At 39.7% G+C, this 27643-nt stretch overlaps 3 protein-coding genes and 2 long non-coding RNA genes across 5 annotated transcripts; 3 read left to right on the top strand and 2 right to left on the bottom strand.

Moving 5' to 3' along the window:
* The first annotated feature begins 548 nt into the window (after positions 1–548).
* Positions 549–6202, top strand: LOC118565909 (sterile alpha motif domain-containing protein 9-like). The gene is made up of 3 exons (XM_036146986.1): positions 549–561; positions 2296–4713; positions 6129–6202. Exons 1-3 carry the CDS (start codon positions 549–551, stop codon positions 6161–6163), a joined length of 2466 nt encoding a protein of 821 aa, XP_036002879.1. The 3' UTR covers positions 6164–6202.
* Positions 6203–10032: 3830 nt separating this feature from the next.
* On the bottom strand, positions 10033–14744 carry LOC118565908. The gene is made up of 9 exons (XM_036146985.1): positions 14685–14744; positions 14584–14596; positions 14161–14466; positions 13096–13377; positions 11587–11679; positions 11480–11495; positions 11292–11359; positions 11122–11172; positions 10033–11047 (listed from the first exon to the last, which is right to left on the bottom strand). Exons 1-9 carry the CDS (start codon positions 14742–14744, stop codon positions 11022–11024), a joined length of 915 nt encoding a protein of 304 aa, XP_036002878.1. The 3' UTR covers positions 10033–11021.
* Positions 14745–15247: 503 nt separating this feature from the next.
* On the top strand, positions 15248–15561 carry LOC118565867. The gene is made up of 2 exons (XR_004932676.1): positions 15248–15345; positions 15457–15561. It is a non-coding gene; the product is annotated as an uncharacterized LOC118565867 (long non-coding RNA).
* A 997-nt stretch (positions 15562–16558) lies between these two features.
* On the bottom strand, positions 16559–19240 carry LOC110366898. Its single transcript, XR_002427067.2, has 3 exons — positions 19168–19240; positions 17123–17227; positions 16559–16651 (listed from the first exon to the last, which is right to left on the bottom strand). It is a non-coding gene; the product is annotated as an uncharacterized LOC110366898 (long non-coding RNA).
* A 7079-nt stretch (positions 19241–26319) lies between these two features.
* Positions 26320–26752, top strand: LOC118565866 (histone H2B 1/2). The gene has a single exon (XM_036146915.1). It carries the CDS (start codon positions 26340–26342, stop codon positions 26712–26714), a length of 375 nt encoding a protein of 124 aa, XP_036002808.1. The 5' UTR covers positions 26320–26339; the 3' UTR covers positions 26715–26752.
* The last annotated feature ends 891 nt before the right edge of the window (positions 26753–27643 follow it).

Raw genomic sequence — 27643 nt, 5'->3', positions numbered from 1 at the left:
TTACTTCAGACAAGATGTATTTACATGCCTCACAGTGTCAAAAATAAATGCCATCAGAACTAAGAAGGAAAAAACAAACTTAAATCAGCTCACGGAAAATACAGAAGAATATAAATAAGAACACTAAAAGCACCCTTTTCTTCTTCTGGGAATATTTCTTATGACCAATCTCTAGTAGACATGTCCAATTCAAGGCTCCATGTGGCTCTCTAAGCATTTCAATAAATCTTTTCCCATGAGCAGCAACATGGCATGTGGAACAAAACATAGGTTCCCCCATCTTACATCTTAATAAGCTTTTAACCAAATAACTTTAATACATTTATCAGCAATAATTTACTGAGAGATGTTATATATTAATAATGTTACATATCTATTCAAATAAAACATATTCATGTGTTAGAATGGTCCAGTCAAAGTCCAGATCTAAACCCAATCGAGAATCTGTAGCAAGATCTGAAAACCGCTGTTCACAAACACTCTCCATCTAATCTGGCTGAGCTTGAGCTGCTATGCAAAGAAGAATGGGCAAAAGTTTCAGTCACTAGATGTCCAAAGCTGGTAGAGACGTACTCTAAAAAACTTACAGCTGGAATTGCAGCAAAAGGTGGTTCCACAAAATATTGACTCAGGGGGACTGAATACTTTTGCTCAATGACCTTTACAGTTTTTTTATAAAAAAAAGAAAAGAAAAGAAATAATGTATAATTGTCTCTCTACTTAACAGTTGTATACCACCCTTGCTGGACTTTCACATACAATTCTAATAAAAATATATTTATGTTTGTGGTTCTAATGTCACAATATGTGGGGAAACTTCAAGAGGTATGAATACTTTTGCAGTCCACTGCATATAACATTATACTGGGGAAGCACCTTTCTTACACCTCTACAAAAATGTCTGAGACATAAGAAAGGCTTTTTGATTAACCAGATTATCACTGTCCACGTTTTAACTACTTCCTGAGGATTATGCCTTGACTTCCATTGACTTCCACTCATTTTTAACCTTTTCTATGGCCCAAATCTAACCCTAACCTAAACCTAATTGACATCTTAGACTTAAAACTAATCCCAAGCCCAAAAAAGTGAGGAACAAAATAATGTCCTCACTTTATATGAAAGTCTTCACATTACAAGCAGAATGCGCAAAATTTTTTCTCGCAAAGCTGCAAGTGTACACACACACACACACACGCACACACACACACACACACACACGCAGCTTCATGTTATGACCTTGTCCTGTCTCCTGGGTTTTCCTACCTCACCTTGTCCTAGCCTTCTCTGATTTCTACAAAGCTTCTGGTTTCTGGACAATGACCCTGGTTCTGAGCCCCTACCTTCGAGCCTTGTCTAACATTTTGAATTTGTCTGCCCACCACTGATCCTCTGTGTATGGCCCTCGCATGCCCCTTGATCTCTTAGCCATTCTGACTGATACCTCTGTAATGAGCAGACTGCTCTTACTGCTTCCTGCTTGTTACCAGCATGTTCCTGCAGAGGTTTCTTGTCTGCATTCGTGTTTTTGTTTTAAATATGGATTTAAAGTGCAACTCAGTGTCTGGCTCAAAATGTGGAGGTTTCTGACTCTTCCTTCAAAGAACCATCCTTTCATGAATATTTCTACAATCAGTCTGAATTATACACTTGTGGCCAAGGAGGTGCTAGGAACAGCTTTATTCAATGATTTGGAGGGTTGAGGCAACACTTTTGGCAATAGAGTAGTTTTTCTTCTGCTTCCTATTTTGTGATTCAATGCACATAACCAGCATTCTTTGAGATTTAAAGCCTCCCTAGCTAATGCCATTGACAAAATTATATCACTAAAACACTCAAAACAGTTGAGGGTTTACACACATTGTGCAGCTGCCAATTATCAGTGACTCTGTGAACTATATCACAGCAACAAACCTTATCATACTTTTTTAAACTGGCATCTCTCTTTTGTTTTCACAGAAAACTGAAACTCTGAGATGGCAACTGAATCAGCCTTGTCTACTGCTTCAGGCTTCAAAATATATGTGGATAAAGAAATCAAGGATCTCTTTTCTCTAATAGATGTATTTTATGTCAATCAGTTTGAAGGACATGATCCAGCATCTACTGGAAAGGAAAACTTTTTCAGAGGGGCCCCACCAAACTGGTTGGACTTGCACATTAATGAGCAGGCAGCATTATCTGGCAATGGGACTCTTTTTGTCAAACGGGATGGATATGAAAATCTTAAGAAGCAAATTCAAGAGAAAAGACAACTCCCCGTAATATCTGCTGTGAAACTTTTACACCAACCAGGAAGCGGAGGGACTACAATGGCCATGCAGGTGTTGTGGGATTTAAGGAAAACCTTCCGCTGTGCCGTCCTTACAGACTCGAGCCCAGACACCACAAAAGTTGCACAGGAAGTGGTCGACCTTTTTATAGCAGGCAGTAAAGGTCACCAGAACACCGTACTGCTGTTACTAAATGATGAACAGATCCTTGACAAGCTCCAAGAGAACATTATGATGACTATAAAGGAACGAAAGATAAACAAAACAGAGGAGGATATGCCTGTGGCAATTTTACTAAGTTGTGTGAGAAAGGATGTCTTGCTACAAAGTGAAAATGTTTTCCTAAGAAGAGATCTGTCAGAGAACGAGCAGCAAAGATTCACTGAAAAAAAGAATGAGATCACTGCAAACTATGGCAACAAAAGACTCCATGGCTTTTACATAATGCAAACTAATTTCTCACAAAACTACATCAACAAAGCCTGCCAGGAATTTAGATCACGTTTAAACTCACAGCTGCCCCCGCAGGCCCGGCTTGTACAGCTGCCCCCGCAGGCCCGGCTTATTGCCTTTCTGTCCTTACTGAATGCTTATGTGTCGGGTTCCTATCTGCTGGAGTCTCAGTGTCTTGACTTTCTCCAACATGAAAACAACACACATGAGAACATATCGATGGAAAAAGAAATGCATCCCTATAGTGACCTCATTGTCACCTTCCATCAAGATGAAAGAACAGAGAGAAAGGTCCGCATGGCTCACTCACTGTTAGCAAAATGCTGTATTAGTCTCTTAGCTGAAAGGGGAGTGACAAGAAGCCACATAGCAAAAGAATTCCTGAATACGTTTCCCAGGCACAAGGAGCATGAAGAGTTCCCACCATGTTTGCTTGGATTTATCAAAGACCTGCTAACCAAAAGAGAACCTAAAACAAAAAAAACCCCATATGGTTCAGAGGTTGAGCAGGACAAAGAAAGATTTTCTAAACTAATTTTGGATATCCAAGAGAACGAGGACGATGATCAGAGTGCATCGCTTTTAGAGGTGGCATCAGAAATATTTCCTCGCAATCCCTTTTTCCCACAAGCTCTTGCTCGGTTCTACTACATAGAACTAAAATCATATGTTCCGGCAGAACACTGGGCAAATAAAGCAAAGAGCAGAGATCCCCAAAATTCCTTTATTGCTGATACTTTGGGTCAGGTCCACAAGAACCACCTCAAGAACAGCGGGGAAGGTTTCAACCCAAGCAAACTCTTGGAGGTGGCCAAAAAGGCTACTGAAGCTTTCAAAGATGAAGAGCGACTTGCCAGAATAGAACATCAGACATGTGACAATAGGGTACCCTCACGTATGTTCAATTGCAGAGGGCAGTTTGGGTTTCTACAGTTCTGCAATCTTCTCTATAACTTGCTTGTAAAGAAAAACAAAATCTGGGAAGCAGTTCTTACACAGAATGTGAGCTTGGACTCTGTCCTGAACCAACTCGGAGACGACACATATCAAAGTTTCAATGATCTTGTTAACCGCCTTAAAGGAGAAGTTGAGAAAAAGGCAGAGTTTTTTGTTGAATATCTGACATATTCAAAGCCTAGCATGGAGAAAGATGACCCTGGATACCTTTCAAAAGATACCTCTGAATGTCAAAGGAAGTACATTGGGGACTCTCCACCTTTACCAGTCGAACCAAACGTTGATCAGTATATGCATAAGCTTCAGGATAACCTTGCAGCAACATCTGCGGGAGTACTTGCATGTATGGACAGAGAGTACACTGGGAATCAGCTCAAGCATATAACCACATGGTGGGAAAAAATATGCTCATCGACAAAGTCCGATTCAGATGTGGCCAACTTCATCCTGGCTTATGTTTTGTCCAAGAATTTGGATCAAACCTTTTCCTCTTCTCCTGAAGATTTAATTCAAGGACTCAAACAGAGAAGAAGTCTGGATCACAAAGCTCCTCCTGAGCAGCACCTGCTAGCCTTACTCTTGTGCTGGCCCACAGACAACGAAGACAATGGCCTCTTTGACCTGAGCCAACTAATTCAGGAAATGCGCAGCTCCTATGAAAATGTATATCTAAACTTCTTTAGATCAAGGTACCTTCTCCCTCTGTTTTTTATTGGAAAAGGACAAGATCTGGACAGGCTTGTTCACAGAAAGGTTCTTGAGAAATTCTATGAAAATCAATTTGATGCGGATTGCATCAACTGGAAGAAAGAGAATATATTCAAAAATCACGAGGTCAAAGAATGTCTGCTCAAGTTTGAAGGGAAGGTAAAGGACTACACATTGTTTCTTACTATTGGTAGTAAGCAGATTGAAATAGAAGCCAATCTTCAAAGAAGTCTCTGGAAAGAACGGCAAGTTTCCTTTTTCCTTGGATTCACCATCAGAGGTCCTGTGGCCTTCAACGTCCAGACTAAAACAACAGACAGAGGTAAGATAGCACAGCTCATTTAGTTACTACAGATATCAGCATTTCCTTATAAGTACATAGCTCACACAAGAGCTAAAAGGAATTTAAAACTAAAAACTGTGTTTTTTTCCCCCCCTTTAGATAAATAAACATAGTCCATTATCTCCTCTGCTGTTATTAAGAATTATGGCTCTGGATCAATTCTTTCCTTCACCATCTCATGTCCCAATGTTGCGCGTGCAACCTGCTGGCATTGATACCAGGATAACCATATTTCACCATTTCCTATCAGTTTATTTCAGTTTTGGTAGCTAAGTGTTTTTAAGAATTGTGGATAAGTTTTAAGTGCCCAAATCTCTAACCTGCAAGCTGAATTCTTGCGGTATTTGTGTGTTCACAAACACACGAGAATCCATCTTGTACCGCTCCAGCTTCAACCGTTTGTGTCTCAACCAAAAAACGGTTTGGGCCAATCGGGTTGCAGTATCATAGTTTAAGGTGGGACATATCGGCGCGTTGAAAGTAAGGGCTGGTGAGCCCACAGCCGAACTAACATAAACATGGCAGCACAGGAGGACGCATGCGTAGCTGCTGCTGTCACATTTGGTTTGTGAGAATACACAATTTCATCTTTTAAAAAAGAGGAGTAAGAAGTGCCTTGATTAGCTTACTTTGTTGTGGTTTCTCACAACACCTGCTGCTTATTTTTCGTTTGATTCCGTCATTGGTTGAAACCAACCTGGTAGATATTGATATAGAGACAGAAATATAACCCCATTTCTATATAAACAAAATGGATAAGAAGATTAGAAAATCACTTCAACTCTGTGGTTGCTAAAATGGGTTGGAAACATCCCTAAGCTGGGTAGAAATTGCTGCATGGTTGGTGTGAAATTACTCCGGGAAGATGTCTCCTTTATATACCTAAAAAAAGTTGCTACAAAATGACTAAAACTGCAAATATAAAAAATATTATCAGCATTGACCATACGTTTTTGAGCCTAAATCAGCCCTCTTAATGGCACGTATGATTATTTTTAGTATCGATATGCAAAAGCTGTTTGTCGGTGTGTGTCATGTTTTATTTATGATGTGATCTTTATTTGCATGATTCAGATAGATGTATCGCTCCCATTCTATCTTGTGATTTCACCCAAAGTTATCCAGTTAACAATAAATCCTTCTAGAATGCAAATTGCTCATTTTAAATCAAAGTCACTTAGACTAAAAGCTTCAAAACGTGTACCAATGCCATCTTAATGAGTCATATTTAATAAAGAGCCTTTTAGGTTCCAAGGAAACTGCTTTATGTCGTTATATTGGCATATAATAGCACAACAAAATCACATGAGGTTTTTCAGTTAGACAAGGATAAAACATGAACTCTAATGGATGAGCTTGAATGTGACAAATATATGTGTTTTGTCTCCTTCCAGAGCTTAGCAAGTTGGAAAGTCCAAAAGAAGCCTGAAGGCCCAATGCCACCCAGAGACCATGCTGTTTCTTTCTCTCTAGTTCTTTTTTTGTTTTATTATTCTTAAGTCAGTTTTTAAGTGACATGCAGCCCTTGTATTGGATTCTTGGTTAAGATTTTAGGTTTTGGGTTAATTGGATGGGCCAGCATGCCAATTATTAGTTTATTAGTGTTTTGTAAGATTGATTATAATTAAGCTGACATGAAACTATTGCAGTCTCATGGTGTTTTCTAAGATGATGTTTTCATCAGGAACCATTATACAGGTTTAAACAATTTTTTCTACATTTTAAGTTTACTTTAAATGAATAACATAATCTATTGTTTGAGTGGATATTTGATTGTTAAAGGTAAATGTATAAAAAAATGTAAAAATGTTTGTTGGGATTTTCATAAAACATGTTGATTTTTCTTCTTTTTCAATAATTAAGTTGTGTTAAAGATTTTGGTAAAGAAATTAGCTGTGTAATATAGTTATGTTTCCCCAGTTCATTTTGCCTCTCATTTTGAGGTAGAGAACCATGTGCAGAAACATTAATGAATGAAGAAATGCAGTGCACCATAAGAAGAAGCATCATTGCCTTCAAATTCACAATTTGATCTTAGAGAAATTCTGATATGTGTGAAAAGTGTGTATTTTAGTTGCTTTGAATTATTCTTCACATTCTTCATGAAATAAAGAATTGGACCCAAAATACCACCAAATGTATAATTTCCTCAAAATGAATATGTTTCTGACTTATAAACTCCTGGTTAAAATGTTCCTAAAAGTAAAATTTTTAGTCAACATAATATTTGGAACATTTGTTTTTTTATTCAGAACACATAGATCTTTAGCTGTTGATGTTTGTTTGTAAAAAACTAAGCATCTTTGATATCTTTGTGTATTTGGCTTGTGTTTCTTTTTACCTAAAAAGATTAAAATTTGCACCTTTGAGTGATAAAAATAAATATAATTCCTTATTACATTAATTAGTTGTTGCCTGTGTTTTTATTTCCTTACTAAAGTGTTATTATTTTTGATTATTGCTGAATAAATCTAAGTCTGGTAAACACATCATTTTCTTTGTTTTTTTTTTTATGAGATGGAAACCATCCAATAGGGTGAAAGAAATCTATGATTTGTGGCAAATTGTTGAACATAATCTAATATGGCTTGTCACCACTTAAACTATCATAGTAGTCGTTGATATATTTCTGTCGATTCTCATTCATGATGAAAATGATAGTCTGCCATTTTTAAAGGAGACAAAATGCATCACTGGTTTTTATCACGCTGCTTTGATAAACATTTATCTTTTTTTTTTAGATGCACCAACTACAGCAGGTGTTACATACATGAGTCACTGTCTTTTAGGCGAGATCTGTTGTGGATTACTGAACCAATAAATCCTAACTGTACCCCGACCTGTGTGAGCATTCAGGTCTGAGAAACCACTTCTGGACAGGGGCCTCTGCAGATTAGAATTTAGAGAGTGTTAAATAGTCAATCGTGATAGGGATTACCAACCTAATTATACTCTCGTCCTCTGTCAATATGTGACAAAAAGTAACAAAAAGCTATGTAAGAAGAACAAAGTAAGTAGAACTGTGTTGCAAAAAAATAAGGGGAATAGTTTGAAGCAAGGGTAGTTGTTTTAATTTTCCTGCTTCTGTGAAAACTAATTTAAGTATTACTCAAACTACTCGATTCCATTCCAAATTATTGTCAGTTAAATGTTAAGATCCAAATGGATTACTGTAGGCATAACATTTGGTTATTCTGTTTATTTCCCATCCATGTTTGATTGGTTTATTGGACCCCCTAACACCACATTTCTTAGCACCATGCTATTTAATATTGAAAACCATTTTATTAAAGTGGACTATGGTGAAGTGGAACAGTTTTAAGAAAGAAAAGAAATCACTGGAGGCTGCTTTGCTAGTGGGTAACCTTCTGTCACAAATAGACCCCTTGCATCTGACATCACGGTCACGTGATCGGGGGTGCGCGCCTCCATCTTGGTGGGCAGGCTAGCCTGACAGCCCGTCTACTACATGACAAAACGGGTGATTTAGAGCGTACTTTTAGTTAGTTTATTTTTGGAATCTAAACAATGCCTACGACTTGTTGTGCTCCCGGTTGCACAGAGAGGCATTCCAAATCGTTGGATGTACGTTTCTGTCGTTTACCGAAGGATGAGGAAAGAAGAAAGAATTGGATATTTTCAATGAAAAGAGCGCAGGCAGACCCTCCCAATGGACTGGGGGAGCCAACATACTACGAGAGAATTTGCAGTCTACACTTCATCTCCGGTAAATTACAACTTAATTCGGCTCTAGTCATTGTTCTACTTAAATAGCGGCGGAGGGGAGGTAGCTATCGCTACACGGGCCGGAGAAGCGGCCCGTGTAGCGATAGCTACCTCCCCTCCGCCGCTGTCTGAAGCAGCAACAGCGGCTTCTCCGGCCCGTGTAGCGATCGTTACACTGGCCGGAGAGCCGCCGCTGTCTGAAGCTACACGGGCCGGAGAGCCGCCGCTGCAGACAGCGGCAGCTCTCCGGCGGCGGAGACAGCGGCGGCGGAGGCAGCAGCCGCGGCGGAGGCAGCAGCCGCGGCGGCGGAGGCGGCTCTCCGGCCCGTGTAGCGATCGCCACCTCCCCTCCGCCCGTTCACGGCGCTAGTACTTCTGTGTTTACGCTGCAATGTCGCCGACACCTCCACCCATTTTAACAAGACAAAAACACCAAAATAATCCGTAGTGAGTGATGTTTTTTTAACCTACCGGGCGGGTCTTCCTCTCTGCTTTGTGCTGTTACACAAACATGTCTGAACATCCATCCATCCATTTTCTGACCGCTTAATCCCTCATGGCGTCGCGGGCGTTGCTGGAGCCTTTTTCCTGATATAAAATAATTGTAGCCGTCCAGTGGTTTCAGGGGCTTTCGTGCTCTCTTGTCCGTACTGGCCTGCGTGTTTATAAAGTAGCTGTATGTCGCGGTACGAAACCCTTGGCCAGCATTTCACAGACTCGCTCCGTCCCTTCAGGCTTTTGCTGTGTGGATCTGGCAATCTGATACCATCAACCATCAACTTACTCTTAAAACGATCTTGTGATACGTTATCTAAAGAATAAAAATACCCGGAGAACTCGTCATTTCGTCAAATGGCGTGCCAACCAATATGGCCGCCACGCAAGGGGTTCTGGGTAACGGAGTCACGTGGTTGCAAGGGGTCTATTACAGAAGAAAACGAAAGGCAGTGGAGCAGAGACATTTTATATCTTGGTTACTCTTTATCTGATCAAACAGGGCTAGTCATTTAGGTGAGATGATGAGAGGAAGTAAAAATCTAGGCCATTTTGTAGAACATGTAGATTTATTCAGCCAGTATGACAGTGTAAACAGATTGCACCTTGATGGGATAAAATAAAAGCACAAAAGTTACACAATACCACTGGTGTCACTGTTATGAAATAGAACGCAAAACAGCATAATTATCGCTTTAGCTATAGCATTAAAATGTGCCATCCAAAAAGAAAAAAAGTGTAATTCTGTAAAAAACAAAATATGATAGGTGGTCTAGGTCTCCAATTTACGTATTTTGCTCATATGCATGTTTAAATATCTTTATACTAAATTTAGAAGCGCTTTTAGAAGAAAGAAGCCCAAAGTCGCATGTGTCCGAGGGTAAAAGAAACCCTTCGGGGCGGGTGTGTTTTGCTACAGTCTCTAGCACTCTTGAAACTACAGAAAGCGCCGAGGGTAAAAGAGACACAGTCCGGAGAGCGCGGCGGGGGAAAAAACATTAGGGAACAGTGTGTGTGTTTTGACGCGCGATTAACGGCGACAAAAAAATTGTCTGCGTTAAAATGGGTTTGCGTTAACGCCGTTAATAACGCGTTTAACTGACAGCACTACTTTATACCTCTCTAATAATGAAAGGAGTCCAGAGAGGGCAATTGTGATTGCAAAAAAATATTGAATATGTGACAGTCACTGTCACTGATGTGTTCCCATAAAAAGTTGAATATGTAGTTCTTTAAATATTGGTCTGATTGGGATGAAAAGCTATTTTGTTTTATGTTACATGGTTGACCATTAAAGGGGTTGATGACGATGTTGCAGTAACAGTGTTTCACCAGTGGATGCCGCATGGAGACTGAGTTACTGGTTGCTCTCCCATTTATTATCCTAAATGACTTAATGTACAAGCACAGCCCATCTCACAGAAATTTGCGAAGATGTCCAGGGGGAAAAGAGTGCCTACTTTGTAGTTCACTTTCGGAAAGCTGTCTGAACTCGGCACAGCAGTGCGAAGCGCCTTTCTTTCTCCATGACAGTGTTCTTACTGTTGACCCCAGGAAAGGTCAAAGAACAGGAGCTGTAGGAGTTATAATTAGACATTTTCAGATGGAGATCCTGACACAACCATGGAGTTTCCTTCCTCCTTCTTGTTACATTGACCGATTCATTTAGTCGGCATGTTGTGCTATAATGACACGTGTGTTAAGTGTTTTTGCTGTCAGAACAAGGGCGAGCAACTCTGTTACTGATCAGTGGTTTGTCGTATTATTCTATTGATTAAAATAAACTTTTCTAAAACAGAAAAGCAGTTTCTCGTTATGTGTAGGTATTCCATAGGTGCTTAAATTTTCATCCCTCATTCCAAAAGAATGATTTTGGGTTGTGACTTGGATGAGGAGCCTGCTGATGGAAAGCAGCCTTATTCATGAACACTAATATATTCACCATAACAAGACAAGGAAGTCATTGAAATGAACTCTTCTGATGTATTTTCTGGGCTCATCTTGTCCACTTGTTGTCTTTAACATCGTCCTGTTGCATGATGGGAACTTTTAGAGGTTTTCAACTCTTAGAGGTTTTCATCTGAAGGTTCACCTAAAATAGACAGACAGCATATTTAATCATAACTGGCAAACAGTCTTTATAATGTATCAGCAGCTCTAATGTACCTTGTTCAGCATCTGTGGAGCCTCTCATTTTTTCATACACCGACTCATCACCTATCAGTAATTAAAGCAAACAGATACATGGCTAATTCAAAGTTTGTGAGTATATGGATTTATTTTTTCATGATATTTAACCAAGAAGTTTGTTAAAACGAACAACGTAGAAAACTGACCAGGAGGAGGTGAGCTGAGGGGATGTTGCTGAGTCTGATCCTGGTCAGCTGTTGCAGTACCTTCAACCCTGGAATAAAAAAAGATGCTTATTAGCAGCAACTTGTTACGTTTTAGTTTTGTGTAGGTATTGTTTTTTTCAATTGAAAAGTTGTAAAACTTGAAAACAACAAGAGAGAGCTGTACAAACCTGGTACAAAGTAAATCTGTGGAAAGATGTTAGAAGCAAAATAAATAAATTCTTCATTTGAATTCATGACCAAATAATAATAATTAAAATAAACAGCCATATCTTACCCTTCGTATTTGTGAAATGAAGCAGTGAGACCAAGAATAGAATAACCAGAACTGCAATGGCCAGCCTAACCCAAAATATGACAGAGCTAGACCCTGCAACAATATGGCAACAAACTCAAAATCATAAGGGAACAGTCAGCAGTGTTTTGATAAAACAAGTGCTAAAAACACATGTATTTAAATTGTTGGTGTTGTTAAGGAAGTGTTACCCATATGTCTTTGTCACAGTGGTTACTGATCTTGTTGCCTACCAGCACTAGCTCATGATACCTTTGCTAAAATAAATTTTAAAATCCATCAGTTGCCAGATAAACAACTACAGTGCGTAACAAAATATTAATCCGAACACAAAATTGTGCATAATTGTGTAATGGAAAGAAAATGATTTGTGGTTTTAATTTTTCCCCCCAGCTGAAATTATTAAATGTGTTTATGTACTCATTGCATTCACCCCCTAATTGACCTAATAACCAAGTTTACACCATTGGTAGAACAAACTTTCACTGCAGTTAGGCCTGCAAGAAATAGCCTCAGCTCAGTCAGATTAGATGAAGAACATCAGCATCTTCTCACCTGGATTTAGGTTTGGACTTTGACTGTTTCAGATACATGATCCTTTGTTATAAGCCATTCTATTGTAACTGACTCTATGTTTAGGGTCTTTCTCATCCTGGAAGGTGATCCAGGATTGATCTATATAGTTTGATTTTGTCATCTTCCCACCAGTTGTGACTCACTTCTCTGTCTGCTAATGAAAAGCCTCACCACTCAATGTGGTCACCATAATGGTTCATATTTCAGATGGTGTGCACAGAGCAATGTGCAGGCAGGCTGGTATATTCAGCCACAAATAGAGGGCTAGTAGTTTTATCAGGAGAAAACAGCATTTAAAATCTCCAGTCCTGCTGACATATGGCAACTTGAACATTTCATGTTTTGATAATGACTGTTTGCACACTTTTTAACTTCTCAGTGAGGGCTCGTCTAATAAACTCATGCAACCGCACAGTAACCTGCATCGTCTAGCAGGTACTGCTAGCGGTCTTTTTGACTCCAACATGAACTGATCAAATGCTAAGGACTATTTGCACGCTTTAATCTTCTGAGGAAGTAGTGCTGGTGCAATCAAAGATAAAAAAAAAAAAGCCAAGAAAAAAAATTAGCCAGTGTCTCAACAAAGCTTCTTTATGGTAACACAATGATAATAAAGATTCTTGAATCTTGCAAGTTCAGTGAGTAAAAGTATAAAAGTCTCAAATAAATGTGAAGATATTTATCAGACTGCACATCTTTATCTGGACTCACGTGATGTCATTCAATGCAATATGGATTGCAGCATTTAAATTAATGATTTAAAGGATTATAAATACCTCCCCTTTTCTCAGAACTCAAATACTTATTAACTTTGTTCATTACTTGCAACTCTAACACTTCATATATGATAAAACTGATACAAGAGCAAGTCAAACATGTTCATGCAACCATGATGATTGATGTTTCTGAACATACCTTCATCAGAGACGGGTGTGGTGTTGTTTCTACACGTCACTGTTTCTAACGCTGACATCTCACTGACGACGTTAGAGGCAGTGCAGGTGAATGTTGTGTCTCCATCTTGTAAAGTGATTTTGTGTTCCAGCCTTTGACCTCCATAGGTTTGCTTTCCTACAGTCCAGGTGTAGCTGATATTGCTGTGAGAAGCTGCTCTGCATTCCAGGTGAACCGTACAGACTCCCTTTGAGTCGGGCTCACTGATGGTAACATTCAGGTCGGGCTTCTTAGATATCGGCTCTGATATGAGAACAGAGGGAGAAGGAGAGTGATCTGAACCATTAAAGTGTTTTAAATAAAAATACAAAATGAGGAAAAAGCTGAAATGAGGCCAAAACTTTACACTAATATATTTACATTTATATTAGGGATCCAACTTGCTGTGTGTATCATTTCAGTAAATTACAGCATATCTCAGGTCTTCCTTTCATCATGAAAAATATGAATAAAACACAATTTTTGTAGAAAGGGTCATCATTATTATAGATCGTAGAATTAAATACATTTATAATCAATCAATTATTAATAACACCCTGTCCCTCCTCAAGGCCAGGCTAAAGACCTATTTGTTCAGATTGGCATTTGACACATGAGAGTTACAGCCCCCTAAATTATATTTATACAGTTTTTTACTTGCGTTTGAAATTCTGAACAACACTTTGATCAGCTGTTATGATTATAAAGCACTTTAGAAATATTTGATTTGATTTAATTTAGTTAATCAACAAATTATGTCATAATACAGATTAAAGACTAGAAAGCATCCAAAAATAAAAGGCGTGTTTTGTATGCACCTGTTTGCTATAAAGTAAAAAATGTGTTTGGCATTACACTCAAGCCCTGATCATTTTAATTTGGTCAGTGGAGACGATATAAATTCAGCCAAGCTGTTTGTCTTGTGTTGTTCTGTAGATGTTCTACACGTACAGAAAAATTTCTTAATAAAGCTGTTCTTTATGAATTCTGCACAACTTTTCATTCCCCAAATGTTTTTGGTTGCTTGGATTAAAACCAGCATCTTACCGTGAACTTGCAGAGTGATGAAGACTGTAGGTCTTTGTTTGTCATTGGCTGATGAGGTAAAACTGAAATCACCAGAATCTTGCAGGGTCAGGTCTCTTATTGTTAAACTAAAGTTCACATTATTGAACTGCACCCTGGCCTGAAAGGGAGAGTTTCCTATAACATCTAAACGTTGGTCTGCAACCATTGAGTCTTCATATTTCCATGCTGCCCTGCTGACTCCTTCAGTTGGTAAATTTGAGGAAATCTCCACAGAGTCTCCAACTTTTTTATAAATAACTTGTTTTCCTCCAGAAGCCTCCACATCTGAAACACAAAATAAACAACAATGTGTAATCGTTACGAAGAGCCAGTCTTCTTTTTCATAAGTCTGTAAACTAATAAATGTAACAAAAAAAGAAATGCAAAATACTATCCTCTCACTCTTGTCTGCAAACTGTATTTAATAATGATAATTGTTACAATTATCAGGACAGGAAACAGGTGATCACACAGACAGGTTGTACAATGCTTTTTGAGCATACCATGCTGCCAGAGAGATGCAGATATAGTGTAGATTCTACACTATAGAGTTTATAAGCCATCACCTTACACAGACGGCCTTCAGTTCACGTTGTTCACCATTGGTCAAAGATTATTCTGACTTCATTTCTGCTCTAAGACTGTCCAAAGCACCACAGCCGGGGTTTGTAGGTATCCTACAGTGCCTAGCAAAAGTATTCACCCCCTTGGCTTTTTACCTGTTTCAAGCTGTATGTCACAACGGACGACCTTTAGCGGTTGGGGTTTTTGTTCAGTGAGACAGAGTCTTGAACCAGAGTCAGGTGGAGAACAGCAGCAGTTTATTTTCCACTCAGCATCCACACAACACACCCTTTCACAGCTGACACTGCAGTCTTAAATAGTCCCAGCTGTGACGGACCAAACCATATTAAATTCACAGGGGAATCTCTTAATCAATCTCCACCTATTTACATAAAATACATTTTATTAAATACAATACTTCTATTTACTTTTTATAAATATTTTTCCATTTTATCATTACACCTTAAATAAACACCACAAAAACCCCCAACAATTCCCACCCCAAGTCTCCTCAATGGCCTCTCCCAAAGCTATATATGGCGTCTGGACCCCCGGGGTAGAATTTGTCCAAACACCCTGGAGAGGACACAGAAAAGACAGGTGAGTCACTTCACCACAGCACTCCACACTCAACAGAGTATGCACACATTTGCTTAGTTTTTCCTCACCATTAGCTCATTGCTCTGTGGTAATCATTATGCTCCTCCACAGGCACCAGCAACCAACCTCACTCATCAATGAGGAGCAGCTGTGCAGAGCCCAAAACAAAGGCCACATACCAATCGCCAAAATGCTCAATAAATATAATTAAAACTTCTTGTGTGCAAACTTATTGCTGTGCAAATCTCTGTTTAAAGTGTGAATGCTAAATAAAGTGTTAATACAGTGCAGAAATACCTTTTAAGTGCCATACAGTGCTATATATGTAAAATAGTCCCAGTAATGAAGATCTCTTCATTACACTGTACCTTAAATTACTACTAATCTTATTTTATGTGACGGATGGACGACATAGTTTAAGTTGCTGAACTGAAATGAGAGAAAAAGAAAAAGACAACTAAAAACTGGCACATATGTATTCAATCCTCTTTGCTTTGAAGCCTCTGAAATATTCAGAAGTAAACAGTCACCTTCAGATGTCCCATAATTAGACAAATAAGTCCAACTCAAGTGTCACAAGATCTGTCAGTAGCACAACAAACCTGCCCAGAGAGGGCTGTCTACCTGAACTCACAGATGAGACCAAAATGTAACTTTTCAGCCACAAAGGAAAAGGCTTTCATGCGCCAATGCATCCCATCACCCCAAGAACTCTACACCCACAAAGAAACATGGAGGTGGCAGTATCATGCTGTGGAGATATTTTTCAGCAGCAGGAACTGGGACAATGGTTCAAGTTGAGGAAAAGATGGATGGAGCTGAACAGGGATACTCTGGAGCAGAACCTGTCAGTCTGCCTGTGAGTTGAGACTGGGATGGATGTTCACCTTCCAGGAGGATATTGACCAGACCTCATTCCATTCAGGAATCTGTGGTTTGACCTGAAGATTATTGTTCACAAGTGAAAAATGTTCAACATTACGGGAGGTGGAGTAGCTTAGCCGTCAGGGATTGACAGAAATCCCAGAGGCCAGATATTGGGCTCTGATGAGACTGAAGTTGAAAAACTCTTAACTTTCTCTCAACGTCTTGTTTTCATTTTACATGTTTATGAAATTCAGTTTACATGCTTTACTATTACCTATAACAGATCAAATCTATTGTTTAATGTAAGCAGATGTAAAACATACCATGAAGGCAGAGTCCAAGAAGCACGTAAAGGAGCAGCTCAGACAGCAGAGAGAACCACTGACGGCCTCTATGAGAGAAGAACATCTTCAGCCTCTGCTGCTCTGTCAGATTTGACCTGGATGAGACAACAAGGAAGGTGAGGATTGGGGGAAGTCTAAATGATAAAACCCAAGAAGGTGTTCTAACCTGACAAATTGGGGAAAATATAATTTTATTTAAAATGATTTCAAAGCCTGCAACAACATACTACTTTAAACAAAACTCAGAAATGAGAACAGTTCTAAACCTGAGAAGAGATTATTGGTTTTGTTCGAGAATTCAGTGAACGTTTAGATTACTGTCAGCAAACGATCCCATAATGATGTCTTTTAACTGTACATGGAGACAATCTATGTCAGTGAGTATCACTTCAGCGTTCCCTTTGTTTTCCAAGTAACTGAGAGACATTTTAAAACATATAACATTCAGCCATTAAAACTGATTCAGTGATGCATGTTTACCTCAAAAGTTCAAATTTTGTTGTTTTAACAGAGAAAATCTAACAGTAGGGCTGATCAGATGTCACAATTTCAAGTGCGAAACTCACCAACCCTGATCTCAAAGTCTAATATGGCTGCCTCGGTTATACAATTTGACGATGGCTGCAGTGAAAAAGTTGAACTTCATTCTTCTCCTTTACAATCTTCTCTTGCTAGTGGTTGACAGAGAAGGTAAAGCGCGTGTTAAAGCCATAGTCAGACTGATGACACGAAGATTCTATTAGTAGAGATGTGTGACATTTCCATGTGTGATTCATAGTTATTTTTGGTCAGTAATGGTTATTTTTAACAAGGTATATCATCCTTTTTCTGACACAAGACACCAACATACATAATATAATAATATGCCTGACTGCCAGAAAAAATAAAATATATCAGATTCTTATACACTCCAAGCATTGCTCTGTGAAGAGGAAATCACTAAAAAGGTGAATTATTATGATCTGCAGTAACTAGCAAAAAAAAGTAACATGTTTGGTAGAAGGTCATCTTATTAAGTATTTATCAACAGAAAAAAGATTAAAAATGTATCCCTCCGTCGTCTATACCTGTTCAGATTAGCCAGGGAGAAGACTGAATGCTGTACAAAAGTGCTCACTCGCAGGTTTAACAAGCAATGACATGTTTTGCTAATTATTCCAGCGTAGATTTAAAGTCATGTACAGAGCAAGTCCTCTTACTGACTGTCACTTCATTAATGAAGCATGTTTAAAAAAAGTCGTAGGTCCAAAGTACCATTGAATTAAATGGGTTGAATTTGAAGACGTTGGATTTCAACAAACCAAGTATAAACTACGACAATAAAACAACTCGCCAAACAAAGTTGTTGTTGTGATCACTCAGACAGGGACCAGCCCATTTAGAGCCCTCAGCTTTCAGTAAAAATCTATTCTGAAACCATCAGGAAGTGAAACGACAGCAGCAAACACTGGAGTTTTTTTTTTTTTGTGTTTCTTTTTAAGGAAGCCAGATCTTGACTCTCAACCACTTTGTAACTTTGGCCTGCAGACTGTTTTTTATCGCTTCTTAGCTTCCATGTGGTGTACCAGTGATTTAATTGTTTAATTTTTAATTTTATTAAGAATTAAAACTTTCTATTAATATCTGCTTATAATTGAGCACTTTTTAATACACAACATGATGGTCAAGTATCTCTCTGTTAAAGTAACATTTCTGTTGTCTGACTTTACTCTAAGTTGATACTGATTGCTTGCAGTAACACCTTTCCCTTTGTGTTCGACTACTGAATTACTGTATCACCCTTTTTTCTGCCAACCCAATCTGTTGGTGATCTCTGAAAGTAACACTACAGGGTCTCCCACATATTTTCCACAGGGAGCCACTACAACTGCAGCAAAAATAAGCAAGAAAATAATCTTCAAGAAACAGGTTTCTTGCTTGTATTTGATAATTACAGATGGAGCAATGGGACCATCCTGGCTGACAAAACAGCTTAAATATTAATATCAGCATTCAGTGCTATAACAGAGGACAGAAGACATCTGATTAAACAGAAACATCTTGCAAAAATCTAACCATAACCCTGGCATTATAAAGCATGTTGGATGCAGGAAATGAAACTATAATACACATAAGAATGATTTAGTACCACAGTGTCAGATTTGCCTTCAGCCTGAGTTTGTCAGTTTCAGCCAGACCTCACAGAGAATGGTGCTGTTTGTTGATTTCATGGTTGTTTCATGATTACTGAATGCACTGCAGTCAGATTGTAACATTATTTTTATACCCTGTTAAACTCTGCTGGTCTATGGCTCTATAGTCACGCAACAATTTAGACACAGATGTCCTCATTTTGTTTTGTAGCTCTGTCAACCACAAACCTTCCTCTTACATTCAACAGATAACATTGCAGAAGTACGCCTGTCTGTTTAATACTTTATGTCTCCAAACAGTAAGAATGTAAAATGCATTTCAACCCAGAATTGATTTAGTACACAAACCTATTGCAATTGAACGGGTTTCTGCATATTTTGCTAATACATTACATTAATGCTATTTTACAATAACCACAGACTGCAAGAAAATACTATAATACACTTTACTGTAAGCAAGCAGTGAATGATGAACGTACCGTTAAGGCAGAGCACCATATCCGTGAAAGGAGGACATCTTTTACCACTTAGCCTTTCACAGGTTAGGATGAGATGAACAGTTGAGAGTGAGATGGGTGGGGGAGAGTACTGCAAATAAGGAAGTGGTCTAAAGGAAATGATCTAACAAAAGTCTAATCATAACTCTCAACTACTTTAGCTTGCATCAACACCAGCTACAAATGTTACCTTGGAGCCAAAACACCAAGGTACAGAGAAATAAATGCCCAGGAGTGGAGAGATAGTAAAAAGGCTTTGCTGCTCTTGCAGTGGGATGCAAACATGGCACATTGAAAAATGGTACATTAGTATAATTTGAAATTTAGACCTTTACATTAATGTACCCATGGTAGTAAAAGTAATACCTTTAGGTAATAATCAAAATAAGTATGGTACTTATCTGACAAAAATAAAAATAAATCACACAAATAAATGCTAAAAACTGCAAACAGCATCAAATTAGACTTAAAGTCGACTGAATGTATTTTTACGCAGATGCATTCAAACAGTCACCAGAGTAAAGAAATGTATATTATATGTGAATTATGTGCGCCGTTTGGTAGTAATTTCGATAAAACTTGCTGTATAAGCGAAAGAGCCCGAATATTCTTCAATCGGGCTGTTTCGGAATGTGACGTCACAAACAGAACTAGTACCGTGCATCCGGCTGCTAACACTACGACTTTCGCTACCGATTTATTAAATTTAATTAATAACTCTTACTCTACGTACAAAAAAATTAATAAAAAAAATTTCTGATACATCTACAAACTCCACCTCAACCATCGGCGACTCCGATACCGAATATATATACGAAGAAACGGAGTTTGAACAAGGTGAACCTGAGGAGACTATATCTAACGCTGCCCAACACATAGAGCCCATGCTCCATTGTAAGTACCCCTCAAAATCCTCGCTCGTGAAGTGTGAATTGCATAAAACACTTTTGTCACTGTCGGCAATCCAGTCCTTTCGCGTTTCTTTTACGAATTTATCCCATTTCTTTCGGACCTTTTGATCCACCGGCCCAGAATGTAGCGCTACTTTCTGGCCTGCACTAGACCGCGGAGTCAGTGGAGCACTCTTGAGAAACAAAAATCACATCAGATTTGTTCACGGTCCACCGCGTATGGGAGGTGGGAAAAGCTGAGAGGCGCTGGCCGAAATCGGAGTCCTTCAGCCGGATCAACCGTGAGCTAGATCCCGCTGACTCCGTGGAGCTTGAATATCCAATGTCAAACCAACTTCACCGCTGTCTGCAGTAGGCCTATAACCGAAACCACAGCCACCAACTACGCACCTAGAAGGCATTTTATTGCGGACTTAGTTTGCCGATTTTTTTTTTAATATACGTACATGTACAATGTATGCAAACCCTCTGGCATGAGTCTGTGAAAAGGATTAATAGGACAAAAACACTGAAATAATCCTTAGTGAACAATGTTTGTTTTAACCTACCGTGCGGGTCGTCCTCTCTGCTGAAGCGCTGTGGGTCCGACTCCGCTTTCTGATGTTACACAAACATGTCTGAATGTCCATCCATCCATTTTCTGACCCGCTTAATCCCTTATTGGGTCGCGGGGTTGCTGGTGTCTATGTCCCGATATAAAATAATTGTAGCCGTCCAGTAGTTTCATGCTTCCATGCTCTCTCAGGTGTACTGTCTGGGGTGTTTATAAGGTAGCTGTATATGTCGCCGTACGGAACACTTGGCCAGCATTTCACAGACTCGCTGCGTCCCTGCAGGCTTTTGCTGTATAAATCTGGCAATCTGATACCATCAATCATCAACTTACTCTTGAAACGATCTTGTTATACGTTATCCAAAGAAGAAAAATACATGCGCGAAAAACCCGGATGAAAACAATAGCAGTGATCTGGTCTATAAGCGACACTACAGCCACCAACACTGGAGCTAGATCTGCTGGTAAGGTCTTTGCAACAAGGGCCTCACGGTGCAAAAAACAGTGAGTAACAATAACATCTGGGTTTCTTTCTTTGACCCTACTTACGAAGCCTTTGACATGCCCGACCATGGCTGCGGCTCCATCAGTGCAGACACCTGTGCAGTTTCCCCATGTAAGCCTGCTTTTGTCAAGATATTCCAACGTGACCCGAAATATTTCCTCTCCTGATGATTTTTCTGGCAGTGCCTAGCAAAATAGGAAGTTTTCTCTAATGGTATCAGTGTCCACAAAACGCACATTGGCCAAGAGCTGACAATGTCCACTAATATCCGTTGACTCATCAAGTTGCAAGGCAAATTTCTTACTGATGCGCATCTTTTCCAAAACAACAGTTTCGATGTCTGCAGACATGTCATCAATACGTCTGGCAATTGTGTTATCTGAGAGAGGCACTTTAGCTATCTCTTTGGCTGTGTCAGGGCCTAGCATCTCATTTACAATGGCTTTACAAACTGGCAGTATTAACTTTTCTGCCACAGTGTGGGACTTTTTTGATTTAGCTACGAGTTCAGCAACAAGGTAGCTAGCCTTGAGGGCTCTCTCGTTTGACTTTGTGGTTTTTCTAAAAAAAGTTGCCTGTTTCTCATTGTTTGTACGTAAGCGTACAAAATAGTCCATCGGCTTTTTTTTAACAGAAGGGTGTTTCGTTTGGAGATGGCGTTTAAGCTTGCTTGGCACCATGGCGCTATTGGATAGCTTCTCACCACACACCAAGCACAGCGGCGTCGGAGCAATCGGATCCCCGGTGAAAGTAAATCCAAATGAAAGATAGCTTTCGCTGTATTGCCTCAAGCTCACCGTCTTGTCTTTTTTCTTTTGACCACTCATACTAGTGCCTTCATCTGTGTCAGAATTTTGTCCAGGGCCCTGTTCGGCATTTGCATTTTCCCTTCTCAAAAACTTCTCCATCACTGTCACTTGCTCGTCTTGCTGAGATCCCAAACTGTTACGCGTTGTGCAGCACTAACTCTATTGTCTTTACAGGCATTTATGACCCTCTGCTGCCACCCTCTGGAATAGAAGAGTATTACATTATCTGTTACACTTTATTACAGCACAGACACCCGACACTGGTTAATTAGGTGATATTAGATAATTTCCCGCGGCACACCTGATGATCTCTCACGGCACACTAGTGTGCCGCGGCACACTGGTTGAAAATCACTGATTTATTCAACCACAGCTGCAATGAATCTAGTTTCTCCATCACCACTGTGATAAAGCTATTATGTACTAAAATGTCTCGAAAAAAAAAGAAAACATTAAAGTTTATGGATGTGATGTGACGACATGTGAAAACATTTAGGAGGCATGACAACGGCAATGGCTATTGCAAGGTACTTTTAAAACGATATTTTCATAACTGAACTGAGAGTGAGCAGAGGGTTCTGCAGGTTTATTAAAACTTTCTTTGTTTTATGTCAACAGTTGCATGGAGCCACCCTGCAGTTTGACTTTTTAATACATTAGTAATATTGTCTCCACATTTGAAGCAGATCGCACATCACATGACACAAACTTGACAATACAGATGATGATGATGATGGTGGTATTGGTGGAGAGGATGATGACGACGATGATGATGATGATGACAAATCTTATATTTGAACTGTTCTATTGAGTTGTTTGGTAAGTTTTATTTCCATTGAATACTTTGTAAGCATTTCACATGTTTTTGGAGGATGTAGGTGTCTGTTGAATTTCTCTTAGCAAAGGATCCAACTTTTTATGCTCTTTTGTACTATATACACTCTTTTTATATTTTACTTTACTGTTTGTTGTACTCTATCTTTAATGGCTCTAATTCTGCCCTTTCAACTGTGTATAAGCTACTAGAACCAGAATTTCCCTGACGGAGCATTCCCAAGGAATAAATAAAGTTGAGTCTAAGTCCAAATTTAACATTCGTTGAAAGACAGAAGAGTGAGTCAGTATACACATTTGCCTCATTGGTTTGTGTTTGTAGACACTTCCCCCGCACATTACCTAGTCCTCTCTGTGGTTTGTTCTCTCACAGAGATCGTGGGTTTGTACTTCCGGAGCTCTTCAGTGTCCTCGTCTCTGCTAGTTGTTCTGATCTGAAAGATAAATTTTTATCATACCGCATTATTTGGGCCATAAGGCGCACCGGATTATAAGGCACACTGTGAATTAACGTGTCTATGTGTGTCTATTTCCACACCTAAGCCACACTGGCTTATAAATCACATTAACTATTCTTCCCAAGTGTGCAATATCACTCCGGCCCGCCGTGCACACAGCTCTCTCCTGAGAGAGACAGCTATTTGTGTCTGTCGGAAGGACAGAGTAGTTGAATTACACTGCCCTGTTTCTAAGATTAGGCCAAAATGAAAGTAACTTTTATATTGAATCAACTTACTAGGTTTGTGGTTGCTAGTGCATACTCCAGGCGTGGGCTGGAGTATGCACCTAAAGGCTCCCACATATTTGGCCTATCTGAGTTCATACTGTGAGCTGTGCGGACTCTGTGCTGACCCTACGCAGACATTTTACACTTTATAGTGGAGCGTACTATTGCCTATATTTCTCAAAATGTTGGGAAAAGAAAGCATTCAGGAAGACCCGGGCAGACATCAAATCAACCTGATGCTCTTTACAGGAAGGCTGAGAGGAGACAGGTCTTTTGAGGTGCAGGGACCCATTTTGAAGAGGTCTTATTTTACTCTGTGGTGGCATCAGCCATCTTCTATGGTGTAGTTTGAGGGAAGCAGTTCATGAAGAAGGCTGACTGTTCCACAATGCCCCCTAGACCCAGCTCTGGCTGTGATAGACAGAAGGGCTCTAGCAAAAATAACATCACCTTTAATTCAGTGAAAGTCTGCTGCCCCCTAGAGGCATTAAAGAGCATTGTTGCTGATCCTTCCTTCCTTCCTTGCTCTTGCTTTTTTTTAAATGCACAATTATACATTCACGTTTTGCACTCTGATATGGATATACCTACTAAGTTGCATAGATCATTTAATTTGAATATACAGCTTAATGTCTTCAGTGAGGGGCAAACAAAATTATTCTATTAATTGATCTGAGTTAATTTAGGGCTTTGCTAGCATACGGACCACTCAAAGCGCTTTACACTATAGCAGGGGCTAAAGTTCTAAGTCGCTGCGACGAATTTCCGTCCCACCCTTCATGGATTTTCTATACCGGCTTTTCCCTACAGGTGTGACGTCAAGCCCTATCTGATGAGGAAACGCAGCTCGACGTCACACAGGGTCCTGGGGGGTGGGGGCTGGTCCTTCCTGGACAGGTCTCCAGTCACGGGGCTAAGATTTAACAGTTTTATTAAACTTCAAAAAAGTTAAATAATGCCTTTTTATAAACTCATGAGTTGTGATAATTAATTGCTGTGCAATAACGGGCAAAGCAGAGACTGATTATTGTAATGTGCGATCTGTGTTAAACTAAAATGTATGACATCATAGTGTTGTTTATGTCCTGCATTGTCCAGCTTGTGGTTGGTCTTGTATGATAATAGGATTAATTTATATTGAATTTGACTGGGAGCCAGTGGAGTTAATGTTCAGGTGTGAAGTAGATGGTGTAATGATGCAAGCTGCTGTCTTTTGTACTAGTTGTAGCTTTTGGAGGTTTTCTGGAGGACAGGGAGGGAAGGGAGCTGAAATTGTAAAGTCAAGAGGTGAGTGGACTGTGGACCAGTTTGGCAAAAGTGTGAAGGAAGAACTTGATGCTGCAAATATGAAAGTTAACCAGGTGATGTTATGGATGTGGAAAGTGAAGGAGAGGATGACTGTCCAGGATGACACCAAGGCTCTGAAACTGAAAGGTGGGAGAGATACAGGAATGGTCATTGCATATTGTAAAACTGCCAGATTTGGTTAATGTTGAGTTTGCACAATATGCAAGTGAGGGAACTAATGTGGCATATAACGTCCACGGTCCTGGGAATATATGGGCTGACTAGAAAGAATTTTCAGTCAAACTGATTATTTTTGCTTTAACCCATGCACTATAGCCACATTCAACCAATTGCACTCACTAACACACACTTTATACACCCATATGCAGACCAGTAGGCCACATGGGGTTAAATGTCCACATCAACATGTGAACGGGAGAAAGCTGGACTCAAACCCACAACCTTCTGAACGCAAAGCGACTACTCACTGAGCCACAGTCGTCCACATCAGTATTTTATTCTAAAAGAAGGTTCTGCTGGGCTAAAGAGAAGCATCCATGGGTTCTGGATTACTGGAGTGGAAATCAGGCGATTCATTCTCTTTCTATGCTGGCCAAGGAGATGATGCTGAAAAATGGGTTTGGTGCTGTCCCAGTTAAATATAGGCAAGACAGTTGACAGTTGAAATTATACTTTCTAGGTTCTGTGGACTGAGCTGCTTACCTTGGCAATTCGTCACAACCATTAAATTGTGAAAAACTTACACTTTTAACAGTGAATTTTTTTTTAAGTATTAATAATTAATTTAATACTCTTTCGTTAGTGACCATGGTATACGCAGGATAATGCCCTTCGAGGTGTCCATTATCAGAAATTAAAGGACTTCACCTCCGTGTCATCCATCAATTTCTGATAATGGACGCCTTCGTTGGGTGTTATCCCACATAACCCAGAGTGAACACAACAGTCCACTGTGCTGCATTGCTTCAAGTGTCACTTTTAACAACCGTGTTGTTTCATGTAAAAACAGTCCTGCTTGCACAGTTAGCTTAACTGTTTTACTTTATCAGAATGTTGCTATTTCTGTCCTATTCCAACATCTTGATTTTTTATTCTGGACAATCTCCAGAATAAAAACATGTAAAATAAAATAAAACCATATTTTTCAACCTGCGCTAATCATAAGACAGAGAACATTTAAATGTGCAGTAAATGTGTGTGTTTTACTGCAAGTCACTCCATGTTGCCTCTGGTGAACAATTTTATTTAAAATAGGTTCTATGAGGAGCAGTAAGGCTGTGAACAAAGAGGAGCCATGAAGGCTTCCCGCTTCTTTCCCTCTCACTTTGCGCCAAAATTTCAAAAATAATCACGCGGTTTCCTTTCAAAGACTCACAGTTTGAACCGACTGAGCGACTGAGCCAATGAGAGCCAGGGAACAGCACATGGACATTTGCATGCTGGCTGTATAAGAGCAGCCTCAGCCTCCACAGCAGCTCATTCGTTGCTGACATCTCAGTGAGGAAACATGCCTGAACCCGCCAAGTCTGCGCCCAAGAAGGGCTCCAAGAAAGCGGTGACCAAGACCGCCGGCAAAGGAGGCAAGAAGAAGAGAAAGACCAGGAAGGAGAGCTACGCCATCTACGTGTACAAGGTGCTGAAGCAGGTCCATCCCGACACGGGCATCTCGTCCAAAGCCATGAGCATCATGAACTCGTTCGTCAACGACATCTTTGAGCGCATCGCCTCCGAGGCGTCTCGTCTGGCTCACTACAACAAGCGCTCCACCATCACCTCCAGGGAGATCCAGACCGCTGTGCGCCTCCTGCTGCCCGGTGAGCTGGCCAAGCACGCCGTGTCTGAGGGCACCAAGGCCGTCACCAAGTACACCAGCTCCAAGTAAACAAGCTGTTTACTAGTTGCACAACAAAGGCCCTTTTCAGGGCCACTCACATGCAACTTTGAGCCAGACTCTTACTAATGCATATCAAATTATGTTGCTGCTGATCATTGGCTTCCAGAGGTTAAAATTGCCAACTTTCTTGAAAGCAGTTGTCATGATTAATTCTGACCAGTTATGTTTTGGGCTTTCTGCAAGAACCTCTGAGATAACATGTATCATTTTAATTGCTGCTATATTTAAAGGGAAAACTAATCAATAGCATATGGGACTTTGTACTATTAACTTTCCATGGGTCATGAGCTTCATAAACGTCATCACCAGTAAGTATTCAAACTTCTGCATCAATTTGTGGCAATGTGACTTTCTTAAGGTATTCCCATTTGTCCATTTTGCAAGGTCTGTTTTCATTAGGTAAACATGATTGTAGAGCTTAGGGATAGTCATTTTAAGTCCATGGTTTTAATCAGCCTGTAGTTTGATGTTAAATTTATGGCCCCCCAAAAAAAACATTTAACTGTGTATATAAATACATTTATTCTGTAACACTTTTTTAATATAGGTATCCAAAGTTAATGCTGTATCCGAATAAAATCACAGGAAAACAAAATGCGTATCTACCAGACAAATCACATGAGGAACCAAATACTCAACTTTAGAAATACCAGTACAAGGAAAGAAAGTCATATTTTTTTATGACCCCAGAGTTTGAGTACAGAGATTTTATATGGCACTATTGACGTTCACTATCGGTTAATCATGTCTTGTCAAGTTCTGTGCAAGGATGCCTTATATGCAGCAAGTCCAGCCGTGAAATTTCTGCACTCCTAAATATTCCACTGTCAGCTGTTAATGGTGTTATGACAAAGTAGAAGCAATTAGGGATAAGGTTTAAGGCCATGTAAACCAAAGGTGCGTGTATAGCAGTGTGC

Source organism: Fundulus heteroclitus, chromosome 14 (genome assembly GCF_011125445.2).
Source record: "Fundulus heteroclitus isolate FHET01 chromosome 14, MU-UCD_Fhet_4.1, whole genome shotgun sequence".
NCBI classification, from domain to species: domain Eukaryota; kingdom Metazoa; phylum Chordata; class Actinopteri; order Cyprinodontiformes; family Fundulidae; genus Fundulus; species Fundulus heteroclitus.
The sequence above is the reverse complement of the archived record's forward strand: the minus strand, read 5'-3'. Positions and strand labels throughout refer to the sequence as shown.

Coding starts and splice junctions, on each gene's coding strand:
- LOC118565909 (XM_036146986.1), top strand. Junction 4,714..6,128: donor GACTAAAACAACAGACAGAG/GTAAGATAGCAC, acceptor GTCTCCTTCCAG/AGCTTAGCAAGTTGGAAAGT.
- LOC118565908 (XM_036146985.1), bottom strand. CDS start 14,744: ATGGCTTATAAACTCTATAGTGTAGAATCTACACTATATCTGCATCTC. Junction 13,378..14,160: donor CATCACTCTGCAAGTTCACG/GTAAGATGCTGG, acceptor TTCTCATATCAG/AGCCGATATCTAAGAAGCCC. Junction 11,680..13,095: donor CACACCCGTCTCTGATGAAG/GTATGTTCAGAA, acceptor ATATTGTTGCAG/GGTCTAGCTCTGTCATATTT.
- LOC118565866 (XM_036146915.1), top strand. CDS start 26,340: ATGCCTGAACCCGCCAAGTCTGCGCCCAAGAAGGGCTCCAAGAAAGCG.